The sequence below is a fragment of the Eublepharis macularius genome, chromosome 5 (assembly GCF_028583425.1).
Source record: "Eublepharis macularius isolate TG4126 chromosome 5, MPM_Emac_v1.0, whole genome shotgun sequence".
Taxonomy (NCBI): Eukaryota; Metazoa; Chordata; class Lepidosauria; order Squamata; family Eublepharidae; genus Eublepharis; species Eublepharis macularius.
Genome location: NC_072794.1, coordinates 91,489,974 through 91,514,711, shown reverse-complemented (window position 1 = coordinate 91,514,711; position 24,738 = coordinate 91,489,974). Strand labels below are relative to the sequence as shown.

At 40.8% G+C, this 24,738-nt stretch overlaps 2 protein-coding genes across 3 annotated transcripts in view; one reads left to right on the top strand and one right to left on the bottom strand.

The window, feature by feature from the left end:
- SLC5A9 (solute carrier family 5 member 9) overlaps window positions 1-2,139 on the top strand; it is a 105,093-nt gene extending 102,954 nt beyond the window's left edge. Inside the window, exon 15 of one of the 2 annotated variants that reach the window (XM_054979162.1) lies at window positions 1,987-2,139. In XM_054979162.1, coding sequence (XP_054835137.1) covers window positions 1,987-2,057 — 71 coding nt within the window. In that variant the 3' untranslated portion in view covers window positions 2,058-2,139. The remainder of the gene's footprint in view (window positions 1-1,986) is intronic. The other variant, XM_054979163.1, reaches the window with a different exon arrangement.
- Window positions 2,140-2,394: 255 nt separating this feature from the next.
- The window catches only part of SPATA6 (spermatogenesis associated 6), a 73,033-nt gene continuing 50,689 nt past the window's right edge, over window positions 2,395-24,738 (bottom strand). The window contains exons 11-13 of the mRNA XM_054979164.1: window positions 11,529-11,628; window positions 9,704-9,828; window positions 2,395-4,522 (exon numbers count right to left, since the gene is read on the bottom strand). Coding sequence (XP_054835139.1) covers window positions 4,351-4,522; window positions 9,704-9,828; window positions 11,529-11,628 — 397 coding nt within the window. The 3' untranslated portion in view covers window positions 2,395-4,350. The remainder of the gene's footprint in view (window positions 4,523-9,703; window positions 9,829-11,528; window positions 11,629-24,738) is intronic.

The window sequence follows — 24,738 nt, the reverse complement described above, 5'->3', positions numbered from 1 at the left end:
AGTATATCATATTTGGTATTCAGATCCACTGATTGGCCTCCCTGCCTGTCACCTATTAGTGGGCGGCTGTATGAGTAATCTGCCCCATGTAGGAATGGTGGCAAATCACACACCAACTCACACCTCCACCCCTCTCTTCCCCTTATGGTTGACAGGGAAGGGTGAAGTGAATCCTGCCCTGGGATATTAGGAACATGGTACAGAGTTTGTTTTTATGCCCCTAAATCTGACTTTTATCATTATACTGCTTTATCAATGTGTTTTTATCTGTATGTTGTGATCCACCCTGAGCCCATTTGTGTGGAGGGCGGACTGTAAATCTAATAAATAATAATAATATAGGATATACTGATACTTTCTGGCAAGTCTAGTCACTGACTACTGGCTTATGATGCTTCTGCATACAAAGTTAATGATCTCAATGAAAACAGATGAGTATTCATCAAGCAGAAACTTACAAATTAACATGGTCAATGAAGAGAATTTTACCATTCTTTTGTTACTCTGGATGCTGACATGCAATAAAATTCTCATCATCTGGAGTGACATTGCAGATGGCTAGCTTCCCAAGAAATACATGTACACCATGGGAATCTTCTATTTGGTAAATGGTCATCTCCTTCAACCCTTCATTGCACATTATACAAAAACTTCATTCAAGTGGTCAACTTGTTCAGTACAGAATCCCATCCGAGTTTAGAAACCCACAGTGCATTTGGCCATCTTTTGTATACCTTTTGATTTCTAAGCTCATCAAACACACCATCAAAGACTTTTCAGTTGCATGTAACTCAAATGCTCATTTTTGCCCAACTGCCTTAAGTTGATTACAGTTTTTTGTATTGTTTGCAGAAGAAAATGTCTGGCTGGAATTTTTATAGGCTATAAAGAAATTTATTTTAGGACACTAAATTTAAATTCTCACTTCATTTATTCTTTTTTTTCTTCAATGGAGTAAGCAAAATTATGTTGATGGAATTATGCCCTCCCCTGCCACTGAAACACCACTTTGTGGATAGTAAAAGATAAGGAACAAGCACAGAAAATGCTATTTAAAGCTCTACTTGGGAAGTTAGAAATTTGCATTTAATAGAAGGGATTTAAATTGTACCAGAAGGCAAGGTGCACTAAACAATTACCATTTGTTACAGCGTTGGTTCATTGCCTGAAATGTTACTTATCACATGGAGGAGATGCAGTCTGGCCTATGCACAAACTGTTTGCTAACCAACAGAAAGTTAGCCAACCACACAAAGGAAAAATGACTTTGGAATTATACACGGGTTGATGCAAGAAATTTCTACCTGCACTTCACATCTAAAATTGTCATTAACATGAAAAAAGAGCACATCACTAACATACTGAGGACTAAAGGGAAGATTGCTAAAAAGTGAGGCCTTGAAAGCCTTGATTCTATGAAATTAAGAGATGGTCAGGAAGCTTCCAATGGCTGATGCAAGCTCAACTCTGAATTGGCACAGCTGCTGGTAGTGTTACTCTTGGCCTTAGCTATGGCTCAATAATTGTGTGCAAGAGTACCTGAGAGACATAAGTTTCAGGTGTGTAGCTGTGTTGGTCTGTAGTAGAAGAGCAAGATTTGGGTCGAATAGCATGTTAGAGACTAACTAGGTTTTGAGGGTGGGAGCTTCTGAGAGTCAAAGCTCTCTTCATCAGGCATAATGAATGACATAAGAAGAGGAAGAAGCAACTGAGGCAGGCAACAAATTTGGGCTGAGACATTTCTCCAGAGTGTTTGACAACACACGGCTTCTTTTCTGTGTTACTGTACAAGCATCAGGGTACCTCTGGTTTAGTGCCTCTGGCCACTAAATTTAGGATTCCTCCATATTAATGTTCTGTGCCTTCATATGAGTCTCTCTGTTCCTCTTTTTTCCTTTTGAACTGCTTTGCTGGTGTAGGTGAAAAATGCATTGTCCTCATTAGGAATTACATTAAAGAAATCACTGCTTTCCCTTGATCTTCTAGGGAGTCATCAGTGCCTTTGCGAAAGCAGCTGTCGTCACACCTCACCCTCCCCTCAAACCTATCTGCACTAAGGAAATAGGAAAAGACTGCCAAAGCTTTATAGGCCTGGAAGAATTACTATGGACATACAGAAATTAGCAACGATCAGCACAGTTCTAAATGCTCTTTCCCCTATACTTGGCATGCATGCCACTGAAATTTTTTCTATGTAAGTCTGGATCCCACCATAACATTCAAACTTAGATGAAATGCTCTGTTAGAACTATAAAGAAGAAACTGGCAATTACTGAATCTACTTTTCTATAATATCAAAGAACAGAATTATTATTGCTCTGTTTCACCATCTGACCAAATGCAGAGCCAGTCATTGCAGCTCTGGTGGAGATATGAGGCTCTTCAATGTCCTCTTGGGTAGATAAAACAATAGGAAATGGAGACAGACTGACAGTAATGTTACACAGATATTACATATCCCCCAGGGTGTATACCAGCTCCCTGAGTAAAGGATACACCTGAAACCACCTTAGTGAATCTATTGTTTCTGTGATCTTAGAAAGGAAATACTCCTAGAGGAGTGTGTTTGTTTCTTCCATTCTGAAAGGAAGTAGGAGACAGACACTTCTGCCTTTACACATTTCTTAATGCTTGAAGAGAGTGGGCAGCCTGCCCTGGGCCGTCGTCACACGGGCTTTTATTTAGCGCTAAAATGGCGCTATTTCCTGGCAAACACCCACCTTATTCCAACACTGTAGCGATTTTCTCTCTTCTGCTTGGTGCTTGATAGTCGTGCTATTTTGTGCCTCAGCGTGAATGCTTCACATCGATGTATTTCGCCTCGCAACGTCCTATGCCCTCCCTTCAATCCCAGAATCCATTTCTTCCTGCGACTCCCCCTTTTTTTATTTTATTATGTCCTTATAACGCCATAACGACATAACACAATGCAAACTTTCTGCTGAAGTAAAAATGACTCAATCGCCATGGCAGAGTCTTCAACGATGGGGATCACGTCGGACAGGGAGTTTTCTGTGGGCAAAGGGCTATTTATATAATTTCAAAGTTGGAAAAACAAAAGGGTCGTAATGTTTTGCTCTAACGGAATGTTTATATGCTGTTATTCCGTTATAGCGAAATTAAACGCCAGAATAATTTTAAAAAAGGGGGAGGAGCTGCTTCTGCGCGGTTAGAGAGAACAGAACAGAGTGCTTTGGTGTGGACAGCTGGTGGCGCGAAGAGCCGTTAGGTGACCCAAAGAAACGTTACTGTGCCGATAACAAGTAGGACGCTATATGCTGTAAATTTAACGGAAGAGATGCCCGTGTGACGACGGCCCTGGTTTATTAATGCAAGATATGCTCAGTGGAAGGCTGAAAAGGTTTCTTCTCAAGGGAAGTTTCAAAACTGCTAGTGAACATTTGGTGGCCTTTAGTACAGAGATGCCAGCTCTGCCAATGCAGTTCTGCCAATACCTCCCTTGGGCATGTAAAGACAGATTCCAAATTTGATCAGATTGCAATAAAAAAAAATCAAAATGCTGGTATTTTGGTAGATGCACTAGCTGATATTCTCTAGTTCTGTGCTTTCTGTACTCACCAATACACCACTGATGCAATCTGAAAAAAAACACTGGAAACTATACAGATCAAGGAAAGTTGAAGAGTAAGAATGGGGAATAAATATACTGTTTGAATAGTTTAAAGGAGTTACAAATAGAGGAATCATTATTAGAAATGGTGTAGAAAAGGAAGAAAGATGTGGTCCACTACTTCTAAGGTAGACTTAAAACTGGCAAAATTTCCACACATTAGCTTATGTCTAGCAAAATCAGAAAAAGCAGACAGAAACTCCACGCCAAGCTTGTAACATCTTATGTTCAATAGAATATATAAAAATGGCAATATTTCCTGCTTCAAATGTTCCTCAACAATTCTGCATATTATTACAGTATTAGAATTCTCAAGGTCTCTCTCTTGACACTTGAAACCTGCATAGGACCTCAATATCTTAAGGGAATTTTTATTCTCCTACAGTAGGTTTTATTACCTCCATATATGACATTTGTTTTGATAATGGGAGAGAACTCTGCCCCTGATATCCAATTCATTGGTATTCATAAAGGTTAAATTCACACATTTATACATACAAGATCCCATGGTTTTTCACAACATGGCTCCTCCCACCACACCATCTACATGTATAAATCATGACTCTTTAACAACATTCTTACTAATGTAGCACCACTGAAAGCAATCCCTTGTTATAAGAGAGCCTGTTCCTGGAAGTCCCCAAAAATGAAATATTCATAATCATTAAAAATACTGATCTGGTATATTGTTCACTTGTACCTGTGTCCTTATCAGGAGTTTATTTATTCTTTGAAATCATGCCAGAAGCTTTTCTGTACATGTTTTGATAGATTTTCTCCAGACTGTTTTCAAAGACTGCTCTGTGGGGTTTGTTTTTGTACTCAGCAGCTCGATTGGTCCAATATTCACCATTATCTAGATGAACCATGATGCTCTGCCGCGTAGATGAGCTAGAAACACAATACAACCGCACAAAAACACATTAAACTGTGGCATTTGTAAACCCAGAGGAGGAGGAGGTTTATGTTACCATTACTCTCAATAAACTGAACCTGTAGGTGCTATTTATTTATTTAAGCATTTTCACAAAGTTCAAGGCGGCTTATAAAATGATTTTCTACATTAAAACCAAGATAAAATATCTCCCTTCATCTCCCCTCTTAAAAGATGCCTGTTCTTCACACCACCTAAAAAACCCTGGCAAACAAGGAAACCTTGAAGTGCCTCCTGAATTATCTTCAAGGAGCAGCTCCTCCTCACCTCTTCAAGAAGCCCATTCCACAGAGCTGGGGCCATGATGTAAAAGGCCCAGGCTCTGATTGGGGTAGCCAACAAATGGCTATCTGAGGATCACAGCTGGCACATAGGGACATGTGGAAGAAGATGGTCATTCAAATATGTGGGTCCCACATCATGAAGGGCTTTAAAGATTATGACCAGCAGCTTGAATGGAACTTGAAAACAAACTGGCAGCCATGGGTAACTTATGTTCCTGGCATCTAGCCCCTGACGATAGTCAGGCTGCTGCATTCTGGACCAGTTGTAGTTTCCAGGTTGTCAGGTTTCCAGGGTCAGCCCCACATAGAGAATATTGCAGTAATCCAACTCTGAAGTTACATAAGCATGGATCAGCTGAGCCTAGATAGCAAGAGAGTTGGTGCACCAGAACAGAGGCTGCTTGAATATTTTTATTTGAATGAATATTGTTACTTTTATTGGGAACTAAAATAACAGGATTTGAGTCCAGTGGCACCTTAGAGATCAAGAAGATTTCCAGGGTATAAGTTTTCAAGAGTTAAAGCTCCTTTCTTCAGATACAGATAATCTTTGACTCCCCAAAACGTATACCCTGAAAATCTTATTCATCTCTAAGGTCCCAGTGGATTCAAATTTTGCTGTTGTACTCCAGAGCAACACAGCTACCTACCTGAAATTATTTGAAAAATCACACACACACACAATGCTGTACTTGCAACTTGTAAATATTGTGTATGGTCAATTATAATTTAAAAAATCTACCATAACCTTTTATAGTTTCAAAAATCAGGTCAAGTGTAGCAAGTATAGTACTGTTACTTTCCTTATGCATATTAATATTATGCATATTAATATGAATATCTTACAGCTTTGCATCAAGTTACTGTACTGATCTCTTCAGTACCAGAGTCTGTATCTTCAGGATCTGGCATACATTCTTAGGTGTGAGACCAGGGGGAGGGAGGGAGAGAAGACAATGACAACTTGAATCACAAGGTGATACTGACAAGACTCTGGGTTAAGAAAAGAGGGTGCAGAGTTCAAAATGCACCCCGTTGAACAACATTCAAATACTCTCCTATACCCTGTTTTCACAGAGGGAGATGATGGGGAATCAGCATTTCCTGGATGGCTTTCACCAGTCAAGAAAGGCATCAATACAGCTTGCGATTCATACCATAACTACTCTTCAGCATTTGATGATATCACCAAATAAAGCATTCAAATAAATGGATCAGAACTGAGTCTCCCATACTTCTGTCCTTGACCACATATTGAAACAAGCAGTTTGAAGTCACTCTGGCTGTCTGAACAAGACAACCTTTGGACAGTACAAGAACTAGATTTGCAAGCATCACTGAAGGCACTAAGTGGATGATAAACCAGCTGAGAAGAAAAAAGTGCCATGGCATAATCCTTCTTAAAATGATATTAATTAAATGTGTTGGCTTTTGCTTTATATAGATATAAAGCAATCGTTAACTACATATAACTTCTTTATAAGTCCTACTGAAGAGAATTATGGCAGAGCAGGAGCACTGGGCGGGGAACAACACCAATTGGTTTCAAGGAATCTTACCTCCTTTTGCCTTAACCACAGTCTTCAGAACAAGCTAAGACTGGCAGCATTTCCTGAACATTTTACATCATCAGCCTGACAATGTCACAATGCTTCAGAGAGTTGACTATATTTTGTGTACCAACGTAAGTCATCCCTTTGTCATAAGAAATTCAAATACTAGAATGGACACAGCTACAGCCATGTTAGAAACACATCTATCTGCAATTTTAACTGGAAACTAACCTGACAAGCTGAGATGAGGTGATCTAGGGATTACATGCCCAAATCATATTAAGAGCAGGATAAGCTGCACTCAACTTCACTTTCAGAAATACCTGTCATAAACTTGTCACATGATTTTGTTCCAGCTCCTTTGGAGTCCCAGCAGTTCTTTTCAAAGTCACTCACACACTAAATATTTCATCATCATGGACCTTCTGTGCAGTCCCAATGGTTTTCAATCATTTACTTTAGTGTGAACATTTGGTCAGCAAAATGACATTCTCCTCTGAACTCTGCCTTGGTACTCTATTTCTGAGAATACTGTCAGACTTTGAGCTGTCAGGATGTCCTTGAGTCTTTCTGTCTTCCTCCCACAAGTCTCAGTATTGCTACAGAATGTGTTAAGCGCCATCAAAGCCCAACCATACTGAATATGACATTTCAAAGCCCATCATTTTCAATGATGCTGTAGCTATTACATATTTTTTATTCATGGTCCACAGGTCTCCCAATGATCCTCATGTACCAAACTGTCTCAGAACACATCCACATGGCTTTCATTGAATCAACTGCCAGTGCAAGGGTTAGAGAACAGGACAAACATGATCAGAATATAGGAGCAGCTGGAAGTAACTGGATTTTGGATTAGACCTTCTTCCTAAATTTATTGGTACAATGGGAGCTGTTATGGTGTACCTCTATCTCTCACTGCTGAAATGCAAGACACACACAATACAAATTCATACTGCAGGTCTTCCTCACAACTTCACTGCAGCACTTTACAGAAGTAGTGCTGTGATGTGTGAAAAAGAGCTGTGGTTTTGGTGCCTTCCAGGGGGCTTCTTATGTTACCCTGATGACAGTGGAAGGAGCTGAGCTTCAGCAGTTTCCAGGCCACCCATATAATGGAACAAGGGGATCAAAGTTAGTTGGACTGATGCTCACTGCAATCATCAAGCTCATCAGCACCATGCTAAGTCAGGTTACACCCTTTTAAATTGTAGTAGCACAGTACTTCAAATCACAAGCCATATTCTAGCTCATATTATTAAAGAAATGAAAAATAACATATGCTGGACCTTCTTTCTGCTGGTGGTCTGATTAGGGGGTTGGAGGTTTGGCCCTTACCATGATCAGATCACTATCTTATAAAGGCATGACTGAGCTTGTTGCCTCCTCCCTGCCGGGGCAGTAGATGGATTTGGATGATCCACCCTCAGAGATTAATGGATCTTATTGGTTTCCAGGCAGCTCTAGGGGATTTTTAAGAGCCTCCCCAGTGACTCTGTGGAGGCCCTTGTAGCTACATGGAATGAAGGGCTGGCTGGAGCCATAAACAGAGTTGCTCCTTGGCATCCCCTTCCACACTCTGTGAGGCCCCCGGCTCCTTGGTTTACCAGGGAGCTGGATGATATGAAGTGGAATGAAAGATGACTACAGCAACATAGGTGGAAGACTCCAGATGAATCAGAGAAAGACCTCATGTAAAGGCCTATGAGGTGGTGGTGATGGCAGTGAAGAGGGCTTTCTTCTCTATCACTAATGCAACAGCTGAACTCGCCAAGCAAAACTGTTTAAAGTGGTTCACGACTTGATAACATTTAAGTCCAACCCTGCTAAAAATGGAAATTTGGCTCCTATCTGTGACATTTTTGCAAGTGTCTTTGCTGACAAAATATCTAATTCATTCTAACACAAGCCCAGTTGAGAGCAGATCTGGTACCTGAGGTGTCAGAAGCTCCTGCTTGTCGGTGGATAGTTTCATACTTATCCTGCCTATAGATGCTGACAGGGTCCTGGGGAGTGTAAAGGCCACCACTTGTGCTCTGGACCCATGCCCATCCTGGCTTTTAAAATGTTGGGGAAAGGTATTGGAGCCATTAATTCCTTCCTGATTGAGGCAGCTCCCCCTAGACCTTTGAAGGAGGCAGTTTAGACCTCTGCATAAAAACCTTCACTGGCTAGGAATGAGGTGGCTAACAATAAACCAGTCCAATTTGTCTTTTCTAGGGAAGCTGATAGAGTATGTGGTGTTGAGCAGCTCTAGCATTCCGTGGATGACACATCTGGCCTTGACCCATTTCAATTTGGTTTCAGGCCTAGCTTTGGTACTGAGACAGCTTTAGTTGCACAGGAAGATGATCTTTGCTTAAAATTGGTCAGGGGAAAGTCTTCCTGGCTGATAATGTTAGATTTTTCAGTGGCCTTTGACACAGTTGACCACTACATTCTTATCTATAGGCTTGAATATGGAGTTAGTGTTAAAGATGTAGCCCTTTGATGCTGGCATGGTGGCCAGGAGCATCTTTTATCAGCTACATCTGGCTAGCCAACTCTTTCGTTGCCTAGACCCAGCCAATCTGGCCACTGTGATCCATGCTTCTGTAACCTCGCATTAGGATTACTGTGACATGTTCTACATGAGGCTGACCATGTAAACAACTCAGAAACAACAACTAGTCCAGAATATTGTAGCCTGACTAATGTCAGGAGCTAGCTGCTGGGAACATATATTGCCCCATTTTGAAACAACTACACTGGCTATCAGTTTGTTTCCAAGATCAATTCAAGGTCCTGGCTGTGACCTTGAAAGCATTTCCATGATGTGGGACACACAGATTTAAAGGACTGTCTCCTTCTGTGTATTTCAGTCCACCAACTATGGTAGTCAGGAAGCCATTTGTTGGCTGTCCCACCAGTTATGAGAGGCCATCTGGTATTGACCAGAGCCCAGGCCTTCTCTATCATAGTGTCTGCTTTGTGGAATGGACTCCTTGAAGAGGTGAGGGGAGCCCTTTCCTTGTAAATACTCAGGAGGCACTGCATCAGGCCTTTTGAGGGAGGCATTTTATTTATTTATTTATTGCATTTGTACCCCACTTTTCTCACACGCAGGCTCTTTTAAGAGGGAGAGGGGGGAAGAGACTTGGGGTTGTTATCTTTAGTTTTAATTGGAATTTTTTAAAAAAACTATTACTGTAAGCCCCCTTGAACCATGTGTACAGGTAGGATACGTTTAAATAAACAAATAATTAACAACAACAATCATGTTAATCAAGGAAACCATCATACAAAAATCTGCATTATTTACCTGCTGTGAAGATCACTGCTGCTTGAAGTGTCTATATGCAAAATGTCTCCTTTGTGGTTGGAATTCATTGTCTTCCTGGAGTCTCTTATCGTAGCAGAATCTTCTTTTGACGAACAACTCTCATCCTAAGAAATCAAGATCAAAATTTCCTCCATCTAAGAATAACTATCCCTTATTTCCTTTAAAGAACAGCTAGAAGTTTTAAAATGCCAAAGAAGTGCCGTCGTCACACGGGCCCTTATTTCGTCAGTTTTGCACTAGAAATCATTTCTTGTTATCGTTATTAGAACGGATTCTCCCATCTTTTGATGAATACTTGTGCTTCCAGTCAGTCACGTTAAAAGAGAAAAGCGCAAGTGCCTCCGGAAATGGGGCCCTAAAATCCCGCCCCTTTTTTAAAATTTTTTTTTCACATATTTGCGTTATATCACTCTTCTATTATACCAATGTTGTGCTGGGCTAGCCCAAAAGCCAACTGTGATAGGTAGCAGAGGTTTCCCACCCATGGCAGAATAGCGCTATAGCACTATAGCGCCATAAGGCTAACTTTTTTTAAAAAAAAATTACTTTGAGGCTTAATTGCGGGTCGCACTGAGGCTTGTGGGAGCGTAGGGCAGGAGAATCAGTGTTAGGTGAGACAGATGATCGGGGAGAGTGAGTGTTTTGGTGTTGCAAAGCGTTCATAGTCGATCCAGGGCATTCACATGGAAGTGGATAAAGACGACATAAAGAGTCACAAAGCGTGAATTGGGGAGAATGGCAAAATAGCAAGAGAGACGGAATAAGGTGAGCAATCAGTGGGAGATGGAGCTAGTTTGGCACTAAATTTATGGCTGTGCGACGACAGCCCAGGTTAAGCAGGAAGTGTATTCATCATATTAAACAAGGTGGGCACAATAGAGCATGAAATCCGTTTTATCAGAAGTTAAGATTAAAATAAGTTAGACAGAGAAGCAAGGCATATCCAACTGACACTGATATTTGTGTAAAGAGACACTACAGTTTACACTGCACTTTGTTATTGTTTCTCAGGCAAAACATATGTCGTGTGGTAGCTCCAAGAATGCGTAGGGAAGGCCAACCCGCTGTCTCTCAGCCTCGGTCCCTCACTAGCAATATCAGAATAATAATACTGAACCTACCATCCAAAGCTGCTGTAAAGATCACTGAAATCATATATATGAAGCACTTTTAACCCTCTAAGTCCTTATAAATGAGAGCTGCTGTAGCATGGTGGTTAAGTGGTTGGGTTACAAATCAGCACTCTGTTGATTTAAGTTCCACTACTGCCATGAGCGCAGTAAGTGGCCTTCAGTAAGCCACTCCTCTCAGCCCCAGCTTCCCAGCTATATTGTGTAGATAATAATAACACTGACTTTATTTACCAGTCTGAGTGGGGCACTAATCTGATCAGAAGAGTGGTATATAAGTATAGTTGTTGTTGTTATTAATATTATTTCCAAGCCAAAAATGGTGATCATAAATTTAATTAAAGTCTTTCCCTGAATGCTAAGTGCAAAGGTGAGAGACTCCCTCCTTCCCCGATTTTCCCATGCATCACAAAGAACTTTTTGCCAGGTACAACGGACCAACCCTGCACTGTAAAAAAATGTAATGGAGGAATGAAAGAATTCATGTGTATTATTGAAGACGCTCTGAAGCTGCAATAGAGCAACACAGCTACTGGCTTTTTTTTTTTTTTTACAAAGCTCTACAAAGTAACACTCCCAACTCTCCATATGCCAAAAACCCTATCAAATATAATCTAAATATTTGTATATAATATTCTTGGGGGAGGAGGAAATGCAGATGAATTTAAGCTTACAAATGTTAGTTTTTGCCGTGCACTGTGTGTTCTTAAAATATTTTTCACTCGGTTATGGATCTCTTCTCCATTAATTGGTGTGAGCCATCCAGAATGAAACCTAGAATAGAAAGAAGTTTTAAAAGGCATGATTTTTGGCATGGGTTTTTTTTAAATTACGAATATTGCCTGGAAATGGACACAAAGTCAACTTCTGTCTTTCATAGGAGCTTACAGTAACTCATACAGGTCAGAAGACACATTTGTAATTCCAGTGATGTAGAGCATATATTGTGTGACACTTGTGCAGTTATACCTGTTAACATAATTATAGCTAGCTAAATTTCCCAAGCCATTCTATCCTCCCTTCTCCCCGTAATTTGTACCATCATCATTAGGAAATTAAAAATCCATTTAGGCATTTCAGCCCCAGCAAAAAATGCAAAAGTTCTTTGTTATGAATAGGGGAGCATGATCTAGGATTCAGGATCAGGCTGTATAACCAGATTTATACTAATTCCAGCATAATGTGATAATGCCAGATTGAATAACAGAATCCCAGACAAAATCCAGGATCCAGTGTCTCCTGGGGAGCATTATTTGGCTGCAGGCAGTAGCAGCACCAAGTGAGAGGCAGCAGCACATGCAAGAAGGCAGTGGTGTGAATGGAGTCAAACTCTGAGCTGCCTCTTGTTTGGGGCAGGATGGTTAAGTGAGGCTGGCAGGACAGGGAAGGATGCACCAGGCATTCTGCACATCCACCCTCTGCCCGAACTCCAAAGGAGCCCTTTAAGCCGTTACCACCAGCCACCTTTTAAATGATCCGGCGAGCCTCACCCCTCCTTGCCTCTGCTCAGGTTGGGATTCTCTAAGGGTTCTCTGGCTTGATGTTATGATTCTCTGGTGGGATATTAGGATTCTTTGGTTGAACATTGGGATTCTCCAGTGGGAGAATCTGGTTCTGTTCTGTTGAGCTCGTATGGGAGTGGGATTTGTATTTGGAACTAACTTTTGGCCAGGGTTGCATTTGCTTAAGGTTTCCCTTTGCCTGGAATGCCTTGGAAATATTTGCCCCATAGGAAAGGACAGTGGCTGGGAGCAGCTTGTTCAAGGGGCCATAGAATTGGATCGTGGGTTCAATCTTCCTAAAATTTGGGAGGTCCTTAGTGGACAGGAAGAAGTAGGTTCCCTGCAAATATTTGGAGTTTGATTGAAAAAATCACACACACACACACCCCAGATGGTTTTCTCTATTATTTTCCATAGGGAATAATGGCTGGATACATGCAAAATTGCACTACCCCCTACATGAAAATTGCAGTATACATAAATGGAGTATGACAGCTTTTCTTAGTTTTAAAAACTATAAATACAAGTAAAGAGAATTACTGGGCAATGACAAAATGTAATGAGCAGAACATTCACATGTATCTTGTTGTACTTGTTGTGATCCACCCTGAGCCCTTCGTGGGGAGGGCGGAATAGAAATGCAAAGTAAATAAATAAAATAAATAAAATCTTTGCTTAGCACTAACTTCTGTAAGTTCAAAATTGGTTTTAAAATTATACAAGTCATAAAACTTGTGGGAGGCATCTCATTTTCTCTTCCCTCAATATTTTGTCTTTCACTTCCATGAAAGCCCCCATAGCCTCTCACCTTTACCTGCTTCTTTCTCTCCTTCCCACCCACCAGCCAACCTACTCTCTGCCCCCTGCTCTCTGTCCTCTGCCCTTTGACAGCCTCTCCTGGGAAAGCCAGTTGCAAGGTGCTAGTTGTATGGTAGGGAACCTACAAAGACTTGTGAGGAGCACTTCCTTTTCTCCTGTATCCCCCTCCCTGCACTTTCATTCCAACCTTGTGAGGTAAGTTAAGCTCAGAATATATAACTGGCTCAAGGTCATGTAATGACCTTCCACGGCAGAGTAGGAATTCAAAACTGGGTCTCCCAGATCCTAAGCTGAAATTCTAACCACTACACCACATTGGCTCTCATGGAGTGGCTGCTGCTGAACAGTAGCAACAAACACCTGGACCTGTGTGAATAATGCAAGTTGTGTAGTAAAGAAGTAGCTGCTGGTTGGTCCAGCCCCAATGAGTCCTCCCTCAAAGGCCAAAAAGCCCTGGAAGAGAACTTACCTCCCCACACACACTTTAAAACACACACACATGTATACACAACATACACAAACACACACACACAGAGGCTCCAGTCTCTGGATTTAAAGATGCACAGACGGGACCATGTTGAAAATTAGCTATACATTTTGCACAAACCACAGCTTCCTTTATTGTTCTACATCCCAGTATTTATGTCACTGTTTCACAAACCTGGAATCAAAATCCTCATATGCAACCACCACAAACTGTGCATTTCTTGAGTGAAATAACAGAATATTCCACTAGTGTGCACTGTGGCATTAGAAATGCTTACTGACCATGTAGCCCTCAACTTAATTTTACAAATTCAAAAATGCACATTAATAAAAACTGTATCAGCTTCTTTTTAATTGTCTAATTTTAGTCATAACTATAAAATGTAACCCTCACTTTAAGCCATTATGTTAATATTTACACCACTCAAAGTCATCATACAACAAAGCAAAACCTGAAATTTAACACCTGTAATTTAAATAGAAACCATTTTATGATGTTCTAACTTTGACTGAAGGTATTCTATAAAGCTCTGTTTTGAACAGCAATTTCTTAAAACTATAAATAAATTTTAATAGTGAAAAGAGTCAAACAGTACCTGAATAAAACTATCAGCTCCTTATATATTGGATTTTAGCGTCAGTAGTTTACTGCAATGTTTCAGGGATGGCCATATCATATTACTGACTTTATACAGACAAAACAGAATAAACCTCTACAGCTGCATTCTCTGTCATACTTCCAATTTTCCTTGGGACTAGCAAACATTCTGCAGTTACATCAGTTTAAATTGTTTATTGATTCCAATAGATTGTATAAACACTTTGGATATATAGCTCGGTGACCTAGAATAAGCCAGATCAATAGAGAACTACTCATAATTCATTTCAAAGATGCTCTGTTGAGAGCAATCAGCACTACAAACTATTTTCTCTTGCAATGTAGCTAAAAGCATTTATTTTTCCTTTTATGAGATGAGGTTTTTTTTAAAAAAAATAGTCATGCAGACTGCAGCTTTTTATTTTCCACCAAAAGAATCAAGAAAGGAATAGTGAAATTTCAGAATATGGTTGAATATAACTTTCATACATTCACTAGGATAAAACAGGTGATTAGATTGACAAAGATAAAATTTGCCAACACAGGCTATTTAAACAGGGGCTTACAACCCTCAATTTTGTAATCAATAAGAATTTTCATAAAGATGACATTAGATCACTCACTTGCATACATCAAAAGATGCTAGCATTGCCTATCAGCAGAAAATGCTAATGGATCCCCTATCAGCAGAGTTATTACAAATGCATTCTGGAAATGTTTGAGGCTTTTTGTGTATCCCTTTCTCTGCCACAGTGCCTCACAACAACCTGTGCAGCGATACTTCTGTGGCTTCCATGAAGAATTGATCAAATTTAGAGGCAGATGATTTGTGCTGAGGTGGGGTGGAAAGACACCCCTACATGCAAGGACAAATGATCACAGGACCAAAATCAATAAAGTACCATAGGAACAGATGCACATAGAGACCGGGCAACAACTATAGAACACACTGCAGGGAAAGCTAAAATGAATCTGAGAGCTTTCCAGTTCAACAATGTTCATTAACAAATCTAGGTTTATTTTCTACATGAGCCATCAAGAGTAGATCACAGCAACTGTGAATACTTCCAGATGCCAAAATATTGTCTCTGGATTAGCCCAAAGCAGGCACTTCCATAGCCATTTCAAATCAGAAAAAGTGGAATTTTACCTGATTCAGTAACATTTGGAATTACCGGACTCAAAGGGGAATCAGATTTGGTATTCCCAAACTCAATGTTACCAAATTAATTCAGGTTAATTCAGTAATATTCAGTAATACCAGCTGGCGTGTTCCTTTCCTAAGGAACAGCAAAGAAACACTGCCTCCCACCTTTTTTTTTACCACATGGGAGGGAGAAGAAGGGGGTAGTGAGGGAGAGGCAGAAGGGAGGGAGGAGGAGGAAGGGTGGGGAATGAGTGGCCAATCCTTGCAGGACCTCTTCTTCTCTAGCCAATGGAATTCTCTAGGAGAGTGCCCTTTTCAAACTGCCCTGCAAGGAATTAAATAGGCAAGTTTGCCTCAGAGCGGGTCCACAAGTGACGCCTGACACAGGTTGGACACTAGTCAGCTTCCCTCAAGTTTTGATGGGAAATGTAGGCATCCTGGTCTTGCAGCTTGACTCTCTGACTGCTGTCCAATGGATTTTTCAACTGTCACTTGTCCAACATTCCGCCAAGCTGCCTACATTTCCCATCAAAACTTGAGGGAAGCTGGCAAGTGTCCAACCTGTGTCAGGCGTCACTTGTGGTCCCGCTCTCAGAGCAGCCTCCATTTTGTGTTCTCTGGTTGTCTGGAAAGATCAGAGACCCTGACTGCTGCTGGCTGTGGACTCACTGGATCTTGCTGCCCAGTGGATATCTGCTGCTGCTTATTGAGACCTGCAGCTGTACCTGGAGGATTTCTGCTGCTGCCTGGTTTGAGAGTCATAGGATTCACTAGGTTTTTTCTCTTTGGGGGAAGGGTTTGCTGTGGTGTCTGGGAGGGATGGGCTTGTGGGGAAGGGTTTTTTTCTTTTTACTTTGCATTTAAAAAAAAATCCTGTGTGAGAGGTGCTTTGGTTGGGTTTGGGTTGAGGGGGCTTTGGTTTAAATTTGTTACTGTTCATTTTGCTGCTTGTTCTTCCAGGAAGATAGATCTTTTCTGTTTTATTCTGCTGTGGGTGATTTGTAATTGAGGGGGGGGGGAGTGTTCACCTGCTGCTGGGGCTTGAAGTGCAGTTTTTTAAATATTTTTGCTTGGTGTTTTTTTGCTGGGTTTTGTTTTCTGTTACCGTAAGTTTGGTTTGGTGTTTAATAGTTGTTTGTTGTTGTTCTTCCATGGTGGGGGTGTTTGCGGGGGTGCTTGATTCAGTTTAGCTTAAGTTACCTTATGGTGTTTCGGTATACTTTTTGGGTATTCTAAAAGGGTTGTGAACTTTTAAAAAGTGTTTTTAAGATAGGCTAGTTGTAAAGTAAAACTTAAATTGGTAGCTTTTAGGGATCAAACAGAGTTTTTTTTCCCCTTTAACAGGCTCGTGTAAGAATTAAGAAATTCTTTTTTTTTTTAATTTTTTATTGGATTAGAAATCACTATAATATCCATTACAATCAATTTCCTTTAAATATTCCAATTCTAACCCCCTCCCTTCCCCCCCCTTTTGTTGACTTCCAACAGTTTTCCAACCCCTTATCCATTTTTCCCCCTACTCATTTCAAACTTATTTTATTCTATTAAACATATACTTTCACTCTCTTCAAAGCTTCTCTATTATAACACGGTGCTATCTCTATTCCCTTTCCCACTTAACTTATCAACTAAATATTACATTCCTGGCATATATTCTTTAATAATAACAATCATTTGTCTAATTTTTGTACTCTATATTCTATCTTATTCATTCTTGTCTCGTCAGTATGGGACAAACAATTTGTCCCTTATTCTACATAACTTTAAGTACTTCTATAAGCATTGTATACATTCACTATAAGTCAATCAATTTAACTTGTACTCTATATGTTACTCTTTACTTCCTTCTGTCTTATATTCATTCTATTTTAGTTATATAATTTCTCCATTATACAATTATCTGCCAGACATAAAATTAATTAGTTTCTATCTTTATAATTCTTATAATAACACCTCTATTACTTAATACTATATATAGTAGTCAAATAAAATATTTGCTTAGAATTTCTCATTTAACTCTCCTCCCCTCGGTAAAGTCACTTCCCTCTTCTTTTGTTGTATTTCAGTAACTTTCAAACTGCCAAAGTTCTCCTCCCACCTCCCATTTTTTCACCAAATATTGCTTCAACTTTTCCCAATCTGTGTTAAACTGTCCTGGATCAAGGTCTCTTAGTTTCCTTGTCATTTTGTCCATTTCCGCCATGTACAGCAATTTGTAAATCCAGTCCTCGATAGTTGGCACTTCTTGTACTTTCCACTTTTGCGCATACAAAAGTCTAGCCACTGCTGTCATGTAAAATAACAATGTCCTGTGTTGTGCTGGAATATCCTCCATTCCCAAGTTCAGTAGCAGGAGTTCTGGGTTCTTATTAACTTGAAATTGTAAAATCTCACTTATCACTCTTATTATTTCCCCCCAGTACTGCCTAGCTACCTCACAGGTCCACCACATGTGGTACAAAGATCTTTCATGCTTTTTACATTTCCAGCATTTATTAGACATGTTCAAATTCCCTAGCGCAATTTCCTTTGGTGTCAAATACCAACGATAAATCATTTTGTAGACGTTCTCTTTAATATTAGTGCATGTCGTGATCTTCAACATATTTTTCCACAAGTATTCCCACACCTCCATTGTTATTTCTTTATTAAAGTTTATAGCCCACTTCACCATTTGCACTTTAACTGTCTCATCTTCTGTGTACCATTTTAACAACACTTTATAAGTCTTAGAGATTTCCTTTTTATCCTCTTGTAGGATTACCTCTTCTAATTCCGAATTCTCCATTCTTACCCCTCCTTTCACACAGTCCGAGTTATAAAGATCTCTAATCTGTCTATATTGAAACCAGTCGTAACTTGGAGACAACTCATCTTGCGTCTTTATTCTTAGTTTAGAAAATTCTATTCGTGTTATCTCCTTGTACGTTAAACACTGTTGTTCATTATCGACAGTTCTCGGATCTATTACTTCATAAGGAACCACCCAGGAGGGAATTCCTTCCTGTAGGTAATCTTTATACTTCTTCCAAATTGTGAAGAGGCTTCTACGAATGTAATGGTGTAAAAACATAGAGTCTGCTTTTACTTTGTCATACCACAGATATGCATGCCATCCAAATATTTTTTTATATCCCTCTAAGGCCAGTAATTTGCGGATTTTCAGCGTCATCCAGTCTTTCAACCACACCAAACAGATTGCATCATAGTAAAGTCTTAGATTGGGCAGTTGCATTCCACCTCTCTCTTTTGCGTCCTGTAATACTTTCATTTTCACTCGAGGCTTCTTGCCTGCCCAAACAAAGTCCGATATTTTCCTCTGCCATTTTTCAAACTGCTTAGAGTCCCGAATAATTGGTATTGTTTGTAGCAAAAACATCACTCTTGGCAGCACATTCATCTTAACTACTGCAATTCTTCCCAACCAAGACAAATTCAATCTATTCCATTTAATCAAATCTTGCTCTATCTGAGTCCACAATTTCTCATAATTATTCTTGAATAGGTCTATATTCTTTGCAGTCAGTTCAATTCCCAAATATTTCACCTTACTTGTTACTTCACAGTCTGTTATTTCCGTTAGTAACTGTTCTTTTTGTTTGGTCATATTTTTACATAATATCTTTGACTTCTTTTTGTTTACATAGAATCCTGCCAGATCTCCAAATTCCTTAATTTTCTCTATTACCTTTGGCATGTTCTCTATTGGATCTTCCACAATTAACATTATATCATCCGCAAATGCTCTGACCTTGTAGGAAAAGTCTTTTATTTTTATTCCACGGATTGCATTATCTTCTCGAATCTGTATCATCAATATTTCCAAGACCAAAATAAACAACAGTGGAGACAACGGGCAACCTTGTCTTGTACCTTTACCTATAATCAGTTTCTTAGTCACCTCGTCATTCACCACAATTGCTGCACTCTGGTCTCTGTAAATTTCTTTCACTGCTCTTATGAATCTTTCCCCCATTTGTAGCTGTTCCATAGTGGCAAACAAAATCCCAGTTCAAATTATCAAATGCTTTTTCAGCGTCCACAAAGAAGAAACCAACCTCCTTGTCACAACACTTATCATAGTATTCAATAGCATTTATAACTGTCCTTAAATTGTCTTTGATTTGTCTGTTTGGTAAAAAACCAGCTTGTTCCTCCTCAATAACTTCGGATAGCCATCCCTTTACTCTTTCCGCCAATATCTTCGCAAAAATTTTATAATCATTATTGAGTAACGAAATAGGTCTGTAATTTTTAACATTAGTCAAATCTTGTCCTTCTTTGGGAATCAATGATATGTTAGCTTCACTCCAAGTGTCTGGAATCCTTTGATCCCTCAAAACACCATTGATCACTTCTTTTAGGAATGGCACCAGTTCATTGACCATTACCTTGTAAAATTTGGCTGTAAGTCCATCAGGTCCTGGCGCCTTTCCCAGATTTGTTGACTGTATTGCCTTCCTTATCTCTTCCTCCGTTACTTCACTATTCAGTTTATCTCTCCATCCTTCCGAAATTACTGGGAGCTTCATTTTCCCCAAATACGTCACTATTGAGTCTTTATTCACTTCTTTTTTGTTGTACAGTTTAGCATAAAATTTGTAAAAGGCTCTACTAATAGCCGTCTGTTCCAGATATACTTTATTATCCTCACATATTTTATTTATTGTCTTCTTCTCCTTTCTCTTCTTCAATTGCCACGCCAAATATTTCCCAGGTTTATTTGCACCTTCAAATGACTTTTGGTTCATTCTCTTAAGATTCCATTCCAGTTCTTTATTATTCATTGCCGTCAACTGCTCTTGAAGGATTTTAATGTCCTGGTATATTTTCTTTTTCCCTGATCTTTTCTTTAGTTGTATTTCTTTGGCTTTTATTTTCTCCATAATCTCCTGTCTCTTCTCCTCTCTTTTTTTCCTAGCTCTTCCATTTAAGTCCATTAGTATACCTCTAATTACTGCCTTATAGGTATCCCATACCTTATTGGTTGGTACTTCTCTATTCATGTTGTGTTGTATGAAGAACTTAGTTTCCCTTCTCAACATCTCCATATTTTCTCCCTCTTGTAACAAGTCCTCATTTATTCTCCATCCTTTCCTTTTAGTTCTTTTTCCAAACTTCCACATAATTGGATTATGATCTGAGCCTACCATAGGCATTATTTCTACATCTTTAGTCCAAAGCGCTAAGTCTTTTGAGGCCCAGATCATATCAATTCGTGATAACGTAGAGTGTCTCGCAGAGTAAAACGTATATTGTCTGCCTTTGGGATTCTGTCTTCTCCATACATCTTCCAAAGTTTCCTGTTGCATTAATACAAAAAAAGTCTTTGGTAGTAGTCCTCTTTTCTTTTGTACAGTTGCTGATTTTTTGTCCTGTTCCAAATTTGTAACTCCGTTGAAGTCTCCTGCAAGAATTATCTGGTCGTAAGAAAGTTCATCTAATTGCTTCCTCAAATCCTCAAAGAAGCTTTCTTTTGCTCCGTTAGGTGCATAAATTCCAATCACCAACACTCTCTTTAAATTCCATGTACATCCCACTGCTAAAAATCTGGCTTCCACATCTCTCATCACTAATTTTGGCTGTAGCTCCTCTTTTATATACAATGCCACTCCCCTTTTTTTCTTTTTTGAGGCCGCTACAAAGTCATTGCCCAATTTGGTCAGTTTAAGATATTTTACATCCTGCTTTCTAATGTGAGTCTCTTGCAAACACACAATATCACATTTTTTGTTTTAATAGCCAGTGGAAAATACTTTTTCTCTTATTCGGTGAATTAAGTCCATTTACATTCCAAAATAAAACTTTACACTCCATATTCATAACCTTGTTGTTGGTAAGTCCTTTTCATTGTCCCTCAAAAACTTTTCCATTTCCAGTTCAGATCTGATGCGCTTTTTCACTCCTCCAAATTCAAAGGACATTCCTTCCGGTAATTCCCATCTGTACCTTATTTTCATGTCCTTCAGAATCTGGACTAAGGCTTTGTATTTTTTCCGATCTAGCAACACCAATCTGGGTAACTCCTTCATAATAATAACCGTCTTGCCATCAACCTCCAATGGTTCTTGAAATTGTTTACTCACAATCATTTCTCTTATATTTCTAGTCGTAAATTGCACAATCACGTCTCTTGGTAATTTCCTCTGGGTCGCAAATCTTGAATTTATTCGATACACCACATCTAGGATAGCCACAGTTTCCTCCTCCTCCTTTCCCAGGTATTCAGCTAACACCTCAGTAACCTGTTCTTGAGCCGTCTTTCCTTCTACCTCCGGCAAGCCGCGAAACCTCAGCTGCTTCCCCATATGCTTGCTCTCCACAACTGCCATTCTTCCCCTTATCACCCTCATCTCTGTCCGTTGCGTGTCTGCAAGGTTCTCCACCGCATTTTCCACTACGTTGACTCTTTGCTGTGTCGCCTGCAGATCATTTTGTATTGTTTCCATTCCCTTCTTCACTTCTGCCAGTTCATTCTTTACTGTCTCTTTAACCTCTTTCACCAGCTCAGGTTTCATATCCTTGAGTTCTTTAATCGCTTCTGAAAGTTTTTTATCCAAGTTCTCTATAGCCGTTTGCCACTCTTTTTTCGACATCGTGGGGCTTGCTTTACCTCGCTCCCACGAGTCCGCTCGTTTCCTTAACTCCGTGGCGCTTGGCTTAGTGTCCTTTTATTTTGAATGTCCCGGTCTTTTTGCAAAAAAGTTGTTTAAAGAGTCCAAAATGTTGGGCGTCTTTTCTCTATGGTTCCTCTATGGTTTTTGTAATCCAATATGGCTTACTTCCTCTTCCGTTGGAGCCGCAGCTCTTCCCGTTTCAAAGATTGCGATTCCCTTCTTCCTGTCATCCGGCAAGGGCCGCTTCTCTCCAGCAAATTTATCACTGTTACGTACTTCCTGTTTCCCGACTTCCCACAGCAGTTCTCGCGATGGTAAAGCTTTCTCACAGCCTGATATCTCCTTGTGAATTAAGAAATTCTATAGTTAAATATGCCGCCCGTTAGTGACATTCAACTAGGCTTTCCGTACCCACTTCTGGCTCCCTTGGAACCAGGCCAAAAATATTATAAGTAAGGTTTTTTTTGTCATAGGCTTACCTATAGATTGGGGTTCAGGGGTAGCTTGATTCCTGGAGAGGAATTAAGCTGCTTGCTAGAGTACTGCCACTGCATACCTAAACAGGGCCTTTAAAAAACAGATTTGTGTGTCCATTTCCCAATTTAGACCCACAAAGCAAGCTTTCAGAATAGCTACGTAGGTTTTTTTTAAAAAAACTCATTTTTGGCTAGGTGCTTAGGGTGGGTTGGTAATTTAAATGCTTAATAAGGTTAGTTACTAGTTAGTGTAGGTTCCATGGGCAGAAAAATGAGTGGCAGGAGACCAGAGAGAGGCCCTGGGAGTAAGGCAAGGGATAAAACTAGAGGAGTAGAGGGAAGGAGGGGGAGGTCTGTGGCTCTTCGCTCACCTGTATGGAGGAGGCCTGTCTCAGCACAGCCGCCATCCACCATCCTGGCTTCTGCTGACAGCAAGAGGGTTTGCAAGGCCTTCTGTCCTGAGGCAGCTGCAGGAGCACCACCACCAGTGCCTGAGGCAGGAGCTGGCAGAAAGCAGGGACCTGCTGCTGAGGCCCCCTCTCCTCCAGATGTTAAAACTCAGCAGCAGGAGGAGGGGCAGCAGGAGGAGCTTTTTGCAGTGGACTTAGGGGATGTGAGTTTTCCACCCCTTGTGCTCGCCCCAGAGACCCGGAGGATGTTGAAGGAACTGGTGGAGGGGCCCACCATCGGTGAGCCTTTCCCAGTTTTCTCTGAGGCAAGAACAGGCCTTTCAGGGTGAGGCAGGAGGAGAGGATGGTGGAGGAAGAGGAAAAGATTGTGTAAGCGGTGACCCCCTCATCTGTATCCTTTCACCCTTAGCCATCTTCTTCTGCCCTCCCTAGGCACAGAGTGTCTGAGCGCCTTACAGGAAGTGCCTCCTGGGATGCCTGCAACTGCAGGGCAGCATAGGCTCCTTATCCTCCAACATCTGGGAGCATTTCTAGAAGATGGAGAAACCCCAATATGCATAGTGCCAGCACTGTAGGGCCCGGGGCAGTCGAGAGAAGCATGTGAATCATCTCTTGACAACTAGCCTCAGGAATCACATGAGGAAACACCACCAGGCAGCCTTCTTTGGGGGGACAGGGACTGGCACCGCACAGCTGCCAGCAAACCAGCAGGGGGTTGTCCCGCAACCACCTCTGGTGCTCCCTCCACAGGTTCCATGTAGGGAAGAGACAGCAAGCATCTCTGCTGGAGATGTTTGGTGCACATTACACCAGTGTGACAAGAGGGGGGATCCAGAAGGCATCACTCAAAAGACCACAGAGATCATCGCCGAAGACAGGTAGCCTTTCTCCACAGTAGAGGATTTCAGTTTCCAAGGGCTGCTCCAGCTAATCAGTACAGACCTCATTACAGGACTGTGCATGCTCATGAGAAGGCTGCAACAGGGCATCCCATTCTGGCTACAGCCTCTCACCAAGAAGGAGTTGTACATGTTGGCGACCGTCTGCAACCAGCGCATCAAAGGCACCTTCACCAAGTGGGCCAGAAACCTTACCAGCGCCAGAGGTGCAGGTGTGGTGTAAGCAGGCCAATAGGGGCTTCCTGCCAGCAGAGGGGGTATGGGAGGGACCAGTACCAGGATGTCCATGGAGATGGAGATACTCCAGCATGTCCTCGGCCCCTCTGGGAACATGAGGTGCATCAACTAGAATTTAGTGGGAAGCAATAGACAGAGAGTACCTGTCAGACTGTGGCTTGCTAAAAGTTGCAACTCAGCCTGCCTCTTGCAATAAGACAAAAGTCCTTTGGTTTCAAAAGACTTTACTGGAGATAAACAACCATTAGAGTACACATTCCAAGATACACGGATCTTAGCTGAACTAGGAAATTGTTACGAATGCCAAGCAAAGGATGAGGTACAGAATAAGCAGTTCCCTGCAGGCTCCATCCTCCCCCACAGTTCCCAAAACAAACGGCCCGAGGGTGAAAAAGTGAAAGTTTCTCAAGGGTGTCGGAAAGGCAGATATATGTAGACACAACAATCCTCCTCTTTCTGTAAAGCTTCCAGCAATAGGCTTTCCACCTGCAAAAGAAATACTTAATACACTAACAAGATTAAAATGGAGTCTCTTTGGCTTAAACACAATCAGAACCTGACATTCTGCCCCGTCTAAGACGCTCCTCCCCCAGGATTAAGAGGATATTGAGTATGGAAAGCTTTCAATAATTTAGGGGCACGGATATGGATAGATTCTACCCATTCGTTATGCCCAGGTTCAAAGTCCTTCCA